Source organism: Amphiprion ocellaris, chromosome 24 (genome assembly GCF_022539595.1).
Source record: "Amphiprion ocellaris isolate individual 3 ecotype Okinawa chromosome 24, ASM2253959v1, whole genome shotgun sequence".
Lineage (NCBI taxonomy): Eukaryota > Metazoa > Chordata > Actinopteri > Pomacentridae > Amphiprion > Amphiprion ocellaris.
Window position 1 is genome coordinate 21,295,839 of NC_072789.1, and position 13,466 is coordinate 21,309,304.

A 13,466-nucleotide genomic window follows, 5' to 3' on the forward strand; every position below is an offset into this window, starting at 1 on the left:
ACCGTGATTTCTGATCATCAGTAACTAATAAACAAATGCTGCATTTCTGCAAAGAAAAAGTGCATTTCTGACAATGCCGTATGGGGGAATGAACAGCCTTGGCGGAGTACTGTGCTCTCTGATTGCTTTTCTAGTTGACATATATGTCGATGATCAGCGCTTTCAATTGCTCTCTCAGACTTTTTCTATGAACTCAGCCACTTCCTGTCAGTTGCAACCTTAACACCTGCTCCGGTGTTAAGCTGGATTTTCAGTTGTGGTCTCTACAGCCATTTTCTACTCTGTGAGCTGCAGCTGTAGCCGCTAACAGCTTCCTCTGTTCGGTTTCACTAATCCTTGCTGGAAAGCTGTTTAGTTTCAAAAAATCTTCCTTGCAAAGATTGGCATGTACTTTGACTCTATTACCAGGCTTCCACTCATTTATTCATGCGATCTTTTCATTTATATTTGATATCAGAACGGAGTCAGTGCTGGTCAGCATGAGATTTAATAATTGATTTGGCCTGACTTCCAGTGGTACCCGATGCTATATGAGTGAGAGGGTAATTAATCAGCATTTTTGGATTGGAGCAGTCAAGCATGGGATTTTCTTCAACCAAACCACTTAAAATATGAAAAATATCTAGTTAAAAATATCTCAAGACCTGAGGGCAGTGGAATGAGGCAAGTGCTCTGACAGGAAATTGAATTAACGAGTTGAATGCCATCTGGTTTTGACACAAATGTCCACGAGACGCCCCCAAACCCACAGAGATTTCTAATTCAGAGGGCTTTGCGGAACTGAAGAGTGAACTTATTTCAACCAACCTCAATCCTCAAACACTGTCTGAATGATTTTCTTTCCTCCAGAACTCTACAAAAACTCTGATTTTTAATCATGGTGCAAATTAGGGGATAATTCATTGGTTTTACTGTGACTCCTGCATTTAAATTATGAAGAATGGATTGTTGTGAGCACAAGTGGCCTTCCACAATCCTTAAAAAAGAAACTTAGCCAGTGAAATTTCACTTGGATTCGTCCTCCGAGCTAAATGCTGATGGCAGTAAGTGAACGTGCTCACAGTGCTGAAGTACAACAGGTGGACTGTTTATTATATTAACCAAAGTATTCTGCAAATTAATACATGACTTCAGGAATATGTGTTTTTAGTCATAATGTGTGAGCCATGCAGCTATTTTTTCCAAAAATTAACTCTATATGAGGCATAAAAAACTAGTAATAATCTCTTCAAATGAACTTGAATGCAACCCACGCAGACTTTTAATAAATGTTACTGTAAAATTACCTTTAAGCTTTGACTCTTGAGCAAAATTACCACTGTGATATAACTAGAAGCTTCTACATGAGCTTTTGCTTTTATCGGTCAATTCATCAAGCCACCAACAAAACAGATTATTTATTCTCAACAACAATATAATGCAGAATGTAATATTTAATTAACATCAGCATTGTGGAATAAGTATTTGTTGCATCTCTACAACAGACTGAATGTCATGAAGCAACTAACTATACTGAAAGTGAGTGTCATCTGTGGTATCATATCATTTGAATAAAGCAGCATTTTAATTTTGCGTTTTATAATCACTTGTCAAAAGAGTGTCTACTATCATGGCCTTTAAAGCCACACTTGACTATAAAATGGGTTAACTCAATGGTTGAGAATTTTGAACAACTCGAAAACAGACAAGAAAACCATTTGCATCCGACATTTACATTTTTTTTAGTTTTTTGGTTATATGTAATACCTAAACTTTAAATGTTTGTACCAGATTTTATGACAATCCATGCATTTTAAAACCAACCAAAAATGTGCAAAAAATGTGAAATTGCTGGAGGCTGCAGTCAAAAATCCAGGTGATCAAACCAACCTGCATGGTCTGGAGAAAATAAAAGTTTCAAATTTCATGGCAGTTTATCCATTATATCAGTCAAAGTCAAAGTCAGCTTTATTGTCAATTCTTCAATATGTACATGACATACCAAGAATCAAAATTTCGTGACTCTCTCTTCGTGCAACAGTAGACATTAAATAAAGACTTAGAAAATAAGATATTAAAGGGCAAAAAAGAACAAAGGAAGCAAAATTAGAGCCGAGCAACAACTAAGAACTAAGAAAAGCAGAACTGAGTGAAATGTAAACATGACCATGAGATAAAGTGACGGATTTAGTGCAGAATACTCAGAACAGTGCAAATAAGTAACAGAAAGGGGAACAGCTGGCCCGTACGGGGATCGAACCCATGACCTTGGCGTTATTAGCACCACGCTCTAACCAACTGAGCTAACCGGCCATATATCAAAATATTTAGCACAAACCCATAATTTCAGCTAGTTAGCCCAAGATTGTTGGTTTGAGAATCAGGAATAAAAGCTCTTGGGATGAATTTGCATTTAAAATGTCTAATCAGTCTAATATTTATCAAAATATTTGAGGCTGAATCACAGAGGTGGACTAGATTGATTGAATAACAATGATTGTTATCCAAGGAACCCCAAAAACAATGTAGGACTTGACATGATTTGATTGTATTGTTAGTTGCACCAAACCCTTGATGCACAACTAATCACTGTTAGTGTGAGTATTTGCAAAATTGTAGGTGGTTAAACCTGGTGTTAAACTATTATGGAACATCTTGCATAATGAGAAATGAATTAACATCCTTTCATTCATCCATCCATTAGCTATGGCAACATTACCCTGCAGAGGGTCACATGAGGCTGGAGTCTACCCAAGCTGATGTTGGGCAATCCAACGCAGGGCTATAGATTAACATAATTAGAGAGTATGATGCAGTGGATAAACTCTGATTTGTGTTCGTTGTTCTTTTAGGACATCCCGTCAAGCTGGATTCCAGATAACCTGAGCGTATCAGGCCTTCTCTTGGACAGGAGAGTGGTACCGCCACCACCAGTCTCCATGCAGGCTCTCGAGATGGGGAGCTCTGGGAAAGCTGCTTTGTTTGGCTGGAGCTCCTTCGCTCAGTTCACAGCCTGAGGAGAAACAGGAAGCGTCTTGGTGGTGGGGCGGGGAGGGGGGCGCCGAGGACCCAGTGGACCATAACCACAACCTGCCAAGCTCAGGCTTAGCACAGCAGGAGCATGTCAGTGCCCGGAGGCCCTTCATTGATGTGTCACTCCATGGCCAAGGCCAGCCTTCTGCTGTGGATAGGGCTGGTTACCATCTGTGTGGCTGCTGTTCAAGCCCAGCAGTACCCAGTAGTCACCACCAATTATGGGAAATTGCGCGGAGTGAAAGTTACATTACCCAATGAGATACTGGGACCGGTGGAGCAGTATTTGGGAATCCCATATGCATTGTCCCCAACGGGGGAGCGGAGGTTCCAGCCTCCGGAGCCGCCCATGTCCTGGCCGGGCATCAGGAATGCTACTCAGTTTGCGCCAGTTTGTCCTCAGTTCTTAGAGGACCGCTTTTTACTCAATGATATGCTCCCTGTGTGGTTCACTGCCAACTTGGATACAGTGGTAACCTATGTGCAGGATCAGAGTGAGGACTGCCTTTACCTGAACATCTACGTCCCAACAGAGGATGGTAGGTCCTATGATTCTTCACTTTGTCTGCTTTCTGTCTTGTCTTTCGATATGTCTTTGTAACATTCCCTTTTGTATTTCACTTTTTTCTTGTGGAATTATTGCTTCAACTCTTACAGCTACTACACACACAGTGCTTAGATATACACCCCCACCAGTTGCATATCAATTGTAATTTGTGGTTCATCTTAAAATGAATGTCATCCCTTTAAGATAGATACAGAATGAAACAGTGGGAAGAGCTGGTCGTTTGCTAGTTTATATAGTTAAGTGGACTCAACTCAGAAGTCACAGACTGATTTCAGACTTGCTGTTTTAAAGGTGGTTGAGTTACCATCATTGACATTCAACTATTCCTGCACAAGCTTCCAGCAACAGGATGGATTCTATGCTTTAAGATTTAAACATCAGTATTTTAAAAAATATCAAAAACCAAGAACTAGGAAATAATTAGTGATCAGTTTTAGTTTTGGTTTCTTGTCTCTATGTCCCTTTAACGTCCATTAAAGAGTACAGACAGACTGATTCACTGAACTCAACCCTGAGAGTTACTCAGTGTTTTGGGCAGTTTCGACCGCGCTCATGTTCTCAACCAGTCAACCAGAAGAAACACTTTGTCTGGTGATGGACAACTGAGTTTGTCTGTTCACTGTGTTTCATGCATTATCTCACTCCCACACAACAAACTGCTAATTATCAATATTTATTTGTTTTCTGCATTGAAAATAGGACTTTTTTTTGTAGGGAGACTGCTGGGGAAATTTTGTCAAACTAAATGTAGTGTGACCAGACGTATGAAGAAGAGAAACACCGAGTGATTACTTAGGCATGACTCTGTTATTGTCCTGATGAAATGAGTATCTGCAGGGCATCAGATGTTTCACAAACAAAGGCTGAATTCAGTCAAAAAGTCTTAAATTTTTAGGTTCTTGAAGATGTTTCACTTCTTATGCAAGATGCTTCTTCAGAACTGAAGCTTCACATTGTTTCACTTCTCATTAAAGAGGCTTTGGAACTGAAAACACCTCTTGGATGTGAGATGAATCATCTTCAAGAACCTAAAAGAGAAGTCCAGTTGCTTTTTAGTATAAAGCTCCTATGGATTACCACAACCTGGACGACTGAGAATTTGCACAGAAGTCTGAAAAGATGTTCTTTTGTCTGTTGTAGCCAGTAATATAAATGTTGTAGTATCATCAGACCTGCAGCAGAAACTGTCTGCACCCTGCTGCAAGCTTTTTAGATTAGTACAGATTGGATGACTGTCAATTTAGCAACATAAAAAAACAAAACTACAATTCTCAGTTGTGCTAATTGAATTAATTCTATGATTTGCAATGATGGTTTTATACTGTTGAGAACTACTAAAAAATATAATCTCCTTCAGTATCATAGCACTACCAGCTCACATACAAATCTTGAAATCCAATTTCAGACAAGGATCACACATAGAATGTAGCCTTTATTAAACAGCTGTAGCATCACACAGCAGGACGATCGATACTGTTTTCAAATTGCAAAGAGGGGCTGTGTGTACTTTACACTTGTGGCACAGCAGGCAACTTCTTTGATTGTTTCAATCTTCTGACATCATTGTGATCATATGGAGACTTATTAACCTAAACGCTTTTCAACAAGCCGACAGCTGCAGCCGCTTGTAAAGTCACAACAGTGAAATTACAGGATGAACTCACCACCGTCAGAGCTGTCCATATGTTTTTATTTTCAGCAAATGTTGTTTCTTCTGGACCATCTTTTTTTTTTTTTAATTCCAGGTGTATGAAACGGATTATTACAGAGCACTTTCAGTTTTGCTGCTTAAATGCAATAATATTTACAGTGGTGGCCAGCTATTTTGATAGCAAAACCTGATATGACAAACTGAAATACAAAAAGAGGTGGACAAGTATACATAGCAAGAACAGTACCTGCTGCAAATACTTCTACAAGACAGCGTACTTTACTTAAGAGATGCAGAAATGATCTTTTCATGATCCAAAAGCTATTAGTAATGTTCCATATTGTTGATTATTTGTATGCATCTAAAATTTGAGTTTTTAATCTATGAAACAGTCAACCTTGTGTCTATCGCAAACTCACGCAACTAGGAAAGTCCTGATCAAATTTCTGTTTTTCCTTGATCACTGATTGATCCAACTCATTTCATAGTTAGTATCTGCTAATCTGATTTTCCCAGATGATACACACCACATGTATTGTAGATTAGCTGTAGCACCTGGTTGCTAATCTTACTGTTTAATAGTGTAGTGATGAAAGAGGTGGTCACTGGAACTACGAACAGTTTCTACTGGTAAGCAGAGAGCATTGTTAATTTGCGCTACTAACTCATCAAATATCATCAATAATAGCGCGGACTGTCAGGAAAAAATGTTAAACTTTCCCCCCCAAGTTACAAATTATGCTCCAGTGTGACAATGAATGTAAACAAAGAGTCCGGCTTAGATTAATGCTGATAACAATCAGTTTAAAAATGCGTTGACTGACCCCAATCCTGATCTTCTACATCTGCTCAGGACGTCCCCAGATGACATTTTAACTACTTCTACTAATCTGCTGTTGGAAGGCAAAACCATGTCAGTGACACAGTGGTGGGGTCATAATGATGGGATCCGTGTTAAAGACATATCCAAAATGCACTTGAGAAAACTGACAGGGATTTTGTAGTAATGATTCTAGTAAACATGCAGGATAGTACTGCAAAATAGCACTGAATATAGCTGCCATGTGCTGTCTGCTGTGTACTCAGCAGCAGATGGGCACATTAAAGGCAACAACAAACATACACAACGGTAAGAGAGTGAGCACACCTACACTACCATTCAAAAGTTTGGCAATTCACTTTATCTCTATCACAATGATTAAGTAATTATGAATATCTTCTCTGGTAAAAAGTCAGATTAATGTGTGCATTACATCTAAACAGGTTCTGGATGGTTACTAGTCGAGGGTGGCCTTTTTTAAACCTATCCCAGGGGTTATTCATGTCCAAACCTCTAAACTTTAACCTAGCAACTTACCAAGTGCCAAACCCATGAGAGGAAAGCTGCCGTTAACAGACATGACTGGTAATTAATGTAACCACTCAAAAGGGGCTACTCAGTTAAATTAATTATCAGAGGAAGCAGGATAGACTGATAGTCTGAATGGAGGCAGTTAGACGCTAGGCGAATTTCCTCGCTCTGACCAGCTTAATCGTTCCTCAGAATCCCACCAGGGCTAGATTCCCTCTGGGCTATAGGGACCGGACCTGTTGGATGGAGAGCTGGTCCAGTAATTCTCTGATAGTTAATTAATTAATTTAGGAGGTTACTGGCCTTAGGGTTTTTACACCTTTTATTTGCGATGTTAGTTGGACTTCATCAGACAAAGTAGCTTTATACTAAAACACAAAAGCTGAGAAATTATTGGATGTAGTAAGAAACAAATGTTTTTCTTTTTTCACAGTGAATTTTGATTTTCTTCTTTTCAGTGAGTAATATGGCAGAAATAAAGTTGTTTCCTTGCAGTAATTACCTGGCAGCTCTTCAGAGATCCCTTCATTTTGGCGTCAGTGATGTGGGATCAAGTGTTCGTTATTTGAGACAGAAGACAAACTGCTTCTATCAAATTAAGCTGTTTATTTTCTAATATCAGTGTCTCAAAAATCTTATACAAGGACCTCTTCTGTTTGGAACAGCCTCCCAGAAAAGGATGAAGTTTGATATGAACACAACATGTTCTTCGACATGGTGCAATGTGATTGACTATAGGACATACGCATATAATTCAAATGATGAAATGTGAATGGCTAGGAGGTGGGGATGAACCATGGTTTAGACTCAGTTCTCCCTATGATTGGTGCCTAGATATGATATATTCCATATGCTGCACCCTGTGAAAAGAACCCTCCTTTCTAACACTTCCTGCCCCACGCTCTACCTATCATTTCTTCCCCTTTGTTAGCAGTGATGGGATGCAGGCACTGACGGTATCCCATAGGGAGGATTGTTATGGTTTCCCACCTTAAATGAACAGTTTACGTGCAGCTTGCTGTTACTTTATAAGGGAATAGGAGTATACTGTGAGGCATAGCAAAACCTCTGTAGCTTCTTTTTGACCAAAGAGAACCAGGTGCTAGTGTGGTTCTAGTTAAGTGCCAGTGCTTTTTTGGTTCAAATCTCGTGCCTCCTCAGAACCGGATTGTTTTTCCATTGGCAAGGAGCTAAGTTGGAGCCGCGTCATTGTGTCACCATAAAACGTCTGCACAGCCGTTCCGCAACGTTGGCGCACTGTAAACATGCAAGTGCTGTTCCTGACTTTGCAAGCCTACACTGCGATCCAGTAACAAATAACCTGTCTTCATTGTAGTCACAGTCAACGGTGACTACGTTTGAGAAGACAGGTAATTGTCAGAGATGTTTTGATTCTTAACAGTGGTGTGTTAGTGTTAGCTTAGCTATTTAGCCTCGACTATGTTTGCATCCATTACATAGCAGTTAAACAAACGCAATAAGTTGATGATAGTATCTATGTTTATCTTTATAGATGGTTTTAAGGCTAATTGCGAGGCAGAGGTCAGCTGTTGTCTGGGCACATCCATGATCACGCCACTGGTGGGACACAGTTGTACCAGATTTCAGCTGAAGGCTGCTGTTCTGTCCAAACTGTCATGAGACATTGAAATTGATAGCATCTGTAATTTAAAACCATTTTCTCCATTAATTGATTAATTATTAATTTGTCCATATAATGTTATAAAATGTTACAAAAATTACCTGTAAAAATTTCCAACAGTGCTAAATGCCTTGTTTTATTTGTGCAAAAACTAAAAACCCACCAAAGAAATCTGTGTATACGAAATGAATGCATATCTCCCCCTTGAAAGATTAAGCACAACCCATGCATTAATTGCACAATAAATGGTTATTAATATCAATATTGTAATACCCCTATGTGATATCAATTTCAGTGTTAGGCTAGCAGTGCCTTTACAAAATAATAAATCCTAACAGTGAACAATAGTTTGTCCAAAAGAAAGCCTCTTGTCAAATCGCTGAGAGTGGTTCCAGTCTGCGTTGTTTTGTGCTACGACTGATAAGAGTGCTGTTAACCAAGAGTGATGTAAGATTAAAATCAAAGAAAGTGCAGAATGCGAGGTTCTGGGTTGCTGTCAGGCAAAAAGCTCATTTCTAATGACTTGTTTTCCACACTCCCCTTTTTTGAGTGAGCACTTGTGACTTGAATTGAGTGGGAAATTTGTACCAGCCGAGCACTTAACCCGTCCAGGTTCTGCGGTAGCTGCCACGGCCAGGACTCAGTGTGTGTTCTTGTTAAAAGCACAGTGTGTTGAACATAACCCCAGTGGTTTCGGGGGTCAGGGTTGTTTTTAGGAAGCAGAGCTGGACAAGTGCAGGAAGGATCAGGAGGTACATTAATGTGTGTGTCTGGCTGAGATCTCTGACAGCTCCGCGCTAAATTTAGTCTGAGCTCTTGAGTACATGGTAGATTAAAAAGTGCAGGAGAGGGATAATCTCACAATCCTGCATCGGTGCACAGTTGGGAGCTTTTCTCAATGATTCAGTATCTCCAAAAAAAAAAAAAAAAAATAGAAAAGAAAACGTTATTGTGCACGAGTAGGACTGCACTGACAACAAGAAATCCATACCACAAATGTGTAATACAGTTTGTTTTCATGCCTCTTTAAGTGCATTTTTGTGCTCTGCATATAAGTCTGTCTGTGTTGATTTATTAGCACTTTTGAGGCTTCTACCAGATTCTCTATGGTTTGGAGTTTAGTTTCACTCCTATCATTATACATCAGCCCTATTTTATTGTTTACTGAGGATTTTGTTCAGCTATTTTAGAGCTGTGTTGCATAACTGTCCATGCTATTAATTTTGAAGAAGTAGGAAATGTAATTTGTTTGTTACCAAGTTAGTGAAGCTTCACCAACAGTGCGTTTTTGTCTGATTCATTCACAAAATGTGGACATATTCTTTGGTATCACTTTAGAAATGGCTGGGGGAAGAAGACCCTCTGAATTTGAACTATTGAGTGTCTTGTTTAGACACAGAAACACCAAAGCTCAGATAGTCTGGAATGGCCAGACCTTCCTCCACAGTACTATGTCAGCAGTGCTTGAGAATGGTCTGGTGGCACCTTGTTAAACCTAAATGGCTCGTTTGTGTGTTTTTTTAACCTATAACAACTGTCCTGGGTGATGCAAAGCCCAGGATGTAGTGATGGTGATCCAAAAAGATAGTATTAGGGTAGTTGTTTTTGTGGAAAATTGCACACGTGGAGGTTAGCACTATCATTAAAATGTTAAATTCACCAACAAAATCAAGTAGGGTTGTTGCATGAGCCAAGCATTCGTCAAAACTTGATATTTTCTGCATGTACTTGGAGGTTGTTGCTGTTTTGTGTAGCAATGAGGATTTTGAAAACAGTTGCATACAGACAGTGGAAGGCTCAGGTGTCCTTTGTGTAATGTCATTGAAAGGTGTACCAGCAAGTCTCTCAAAGTGGCATTTTTAGTCTTAGAGGCAGGAAGTTATGTCTAACTTTTTGTTTCTGAATCCCTTTCATGATCATTGGAAACCATAAATTCAGTGTTCACACAGCAATGATTCTGTCACCATAGTAACAGTCATGTCACACTCACTGTACTGTTGCTTTGATATGTATTGCAAATACTTTCCTGGCCATTATAAGTCAAGTTATCTGAGACTGCATTTGTTTTTTTTTTTTTTGCTGCAGAGTGTCTCTGAATTCCTTGCCACTTTTGCAAATGGACAAGTCTAATTGCTGGTGCAATGTCGTGGAGGCTGTTTTGTTTGTATTGTTTTATTGTGTCATCTGTAAAGCACAATGTGTTACATTTCATTTGTATGAAACATGCTACATAAACAAAGTGTGACTGATTGATTGAAATATTTGGAGTAGTACCTGTACGCAAATGACACTACTTTATATGTGCGAGGCGCACTTTGCGTTTAGGCTTTTCAAAAGTTACTTCTTCATTTTTGTGTTGTGCAGCAAACTTCATTTGATCTTAAATTGCTGTTAAACTCAGATTAAACAAAACATATGCTGTTCTGTAGAAAACTGATACCAATAGAAAGAGCATCCTTTTATAAAATACTTGAATTCTGGGAAAATGACAAACTCTGCTATAAAAGAAACATATTAATAATCAGACTTAAAAGGGAAACAGCCTTTTTAAACAGAAATAAGGCACCCAGAACCGCAGAAAATTGTATCGTTTACCTTTTTACCTCTTTATGAATTGTGGTGATGGAATTGAAATGTATCTTCCTGTCACTACACTTAAACCTCCTCATGCAGTCTGTCAAGCTGCCATTAGATAAATAACTGACAATGGCTTAAAAACACACCGGTTCTATACTCAGCTTCCTGACATCCAAACCTGCTCCGTCTCCATCAGCTTGACAGCTTCGGCAACTCACCTGCACCTGTTTAAATCTGCCATCAGACAACATCTCAAGAACAAACAAAATGTAGAATATCGTCTTTCTCTCAACAGCTGTAGCATCAGACAGCTTTGCCTCCAAACTAAGAAGAAGGGCTGTGCACGACTTACGCAGGTGGCACAGCAGCAGTAACTTCATTACTTATTTACATCTTCTGACGTGTCGCTGTGATCATAACCAACTTGAATGCTTTCTTTTTTTTTGCACAGCGAACGCCTGAGCTGTTGCTCTACAGTGAGATCATTGGAAAACAACGCCAGCTTTTTCTTAGGTTTGGCAAAAGTCCAAATAACTCTGGAGAATCCCAACATTTTTTCCTGGCACATCGAGACAAATATTGTAGGTAGTTTTGAATTTTGCTGGTTAAATGCGCTAATATTTGCAGGAGTGGTGAACAGTTACTGCATCAGACAATTGGCTCAATAATTAAAATATACAGTGTATTATCCTCAAGCTATAGGTTTCTGTAGATGCCTTTATACCTACCAAGAACACAACAGGAACACTTTCCTAATCAGTCCTTTTAGTCTTTCTGGTTCCATTGTAGGATTATGAGGTAATACTTTTATGTTTTGACCACGATGTTGCCTCAAAACCACAACAAATAGTAGTTATTGGACGTTCTATGAGTATGTAGGAAATAAAACAGTGCAAGGAACCAAGATGGATTCTGCTATATGGTGACTTTTACATTGTTGGTGACTGTGTTTGAAAGGGCAACGCTGCTATGTTCAAATAGCATAAATGTCAAAAAGACATCAAAAATGTGAAAAGAAATTCCACAAAAAATGTCCCTTAAGTGATTGTTCCTTCACTTGGAACAAGCTCAAAGGTCAAAATTACCTACAAGTTCCTGAAGTAAACAACAAAGGTTGATTTGCCCCTGCTTGCCGTTAATTGGTACCTTGCTTTACAATGCAAAAGCAGCCCATCATCTTGTAAAAAAAAAAAAAAAAAAATCAGGGCTAACAACATGCTAAGCTCCTTGGCTGGTTTCTGAGCATTTTTCTTTCCTGTAATATTCATTTGTTGTTAAAAGCATCATACAGTGTGTCCTCAATACCAAATGTCCAAAAACAAATGTAATTTTTTCAAAACATCCATTTATACAGCAGAGTTTTGAAAAGTTTTCATCAGAGCAGATATTGTAGAACATGACACTACATTAGTCCAAGCAGCACTATATCTCTAAGCTATTTTTAATGGAACTTTGAAAGCAGTGGGTGCTTTGGAGACAAACTGAACCTCTAGGAAAATAGTGGCTTTAAACCACCTGACGTCGACTTCTGAGAATGTCATGTGAACCAAATACACTATGTGAGGCTTATTCAACGTCCTCGGCTTGGTAAATGGACCAAGCAACAGTTTGTAGACTCTATTTCACGTTATGTGCTGTTTTTGCAAACAGAGTACAGAGAAACAAAAGAGTACAGAGCAGTGGATAAAAAGAGTTGTAATAATGTGCCTCACCAGTCTCAGCTCAGCAGGGAGTGACACGTCTGTCCCAGTTAGAGCTCCCCTCGCTGTCCATCATCTTTTTATCCCCTGAGTTAGCCTTTTCAGAAATCCAGTGAAATGTCCAAATATCCCGCCAGCTGAGGATCAGGGCAGGATTTATAGTTTTACTGCACCTCAAGTGGGTTGACACATTAAGCGACGGCTATTCTTTGTCATCTGATTTGAAAGCTGAAAGAGGAAAATCCACTGCGGCCCACACCAAGCACGCTCAAATGACTGCATTGTCGTAGCCTTTTACAAATTTCTCGCTAAATCCATTGGCCCAGCAGACAAGGTGCTGGCTGTCTGCAGCTGAAATGCCCCCAGAAAGCTCTTTTCATTTGTGTGCATAAAGAGAAGGAAGGGGCTATGAGGGATATGGATGGAATTAAAAGAAAGAGAGGCTAGTTTGGAGTGTGTATGTGCGAGGTTTAAAGGCAGTAAAGCTGGTTTTATCTGCCTCTGTAGAAGACCGGGGAGGTGGCATGCAGCTGGAGTGAATTAATCAGAGTAGAGATGTTTCCTCAGGGGGCTTTTCTCATAGACTTAGACAAAACCACGACCGCCTCACCTCCATGTTTTAATTGTCGACATCTTCCCCACATTGGTTCCGTTTTACTGCTCCAATGTAAGACATGGAGCTAAAGCTGCCTGTTCATTTCATACGCCTTTCTACAAGCAGCCGCTCAGTGTGTCAACAGCAAGCTGTGATTTATTCTAAACTCTAAAGCCGAAGCATTTTTCTGCTTTTTTTCCTGTGCTGTATCGGAGCAAGCTGTTCCTTAAATTAAAATACTCTTTTGCGGCACTTTAAACGCTGAAGATAAAATGAGATAAACTGGAGTGAAAATGGCTCTAAAGACTGCATTTTTCCAAGCAGCTGCACTTCAGTTTTATTTATTCACATCTCAATGCTAAACTCATGA

General features: G+C 39.4%; 1 protein-coding gene and 1 non-coding gene across 3 annotated transcripts in view; one reads left to right on the forward strand and one right to left on the reverse strand.

Annotated features, from left to right (window-relative positions):
* nlgn4xa (neuroligin 4 X-linked a) overlaps positions 1 to 13,466 on the forward strand; it is a 111,549-nt gene that overhangs the window by 10,379 nt on the left and 87,704 nt on the right. For both annotated transcript variants that reach the window (XM_055008511.1, XM_055008512.1), the window contains exon 2: positions 2,832 to 3,551. In XM_055008511.1, the coding sequence (XP_054864486.1) occupies positions 3,101 to 3,551 (451 nt within the window). In that variant the 5' untranslated portion in view covers positions 2,832 to 3,100. The remainder of the gene's footprint in view (positions 1 to 2,831; positions 3,552 to 13,466) is intronic.
* trnai-aau (transfer RNA isoleucine (anticodon AAU)) lies at positions 2,219 to 2,292 on the reverse strand. The gene has a single exon. It is a non-coding gene; the product is annotated as a tRNA-Ile (tRNA).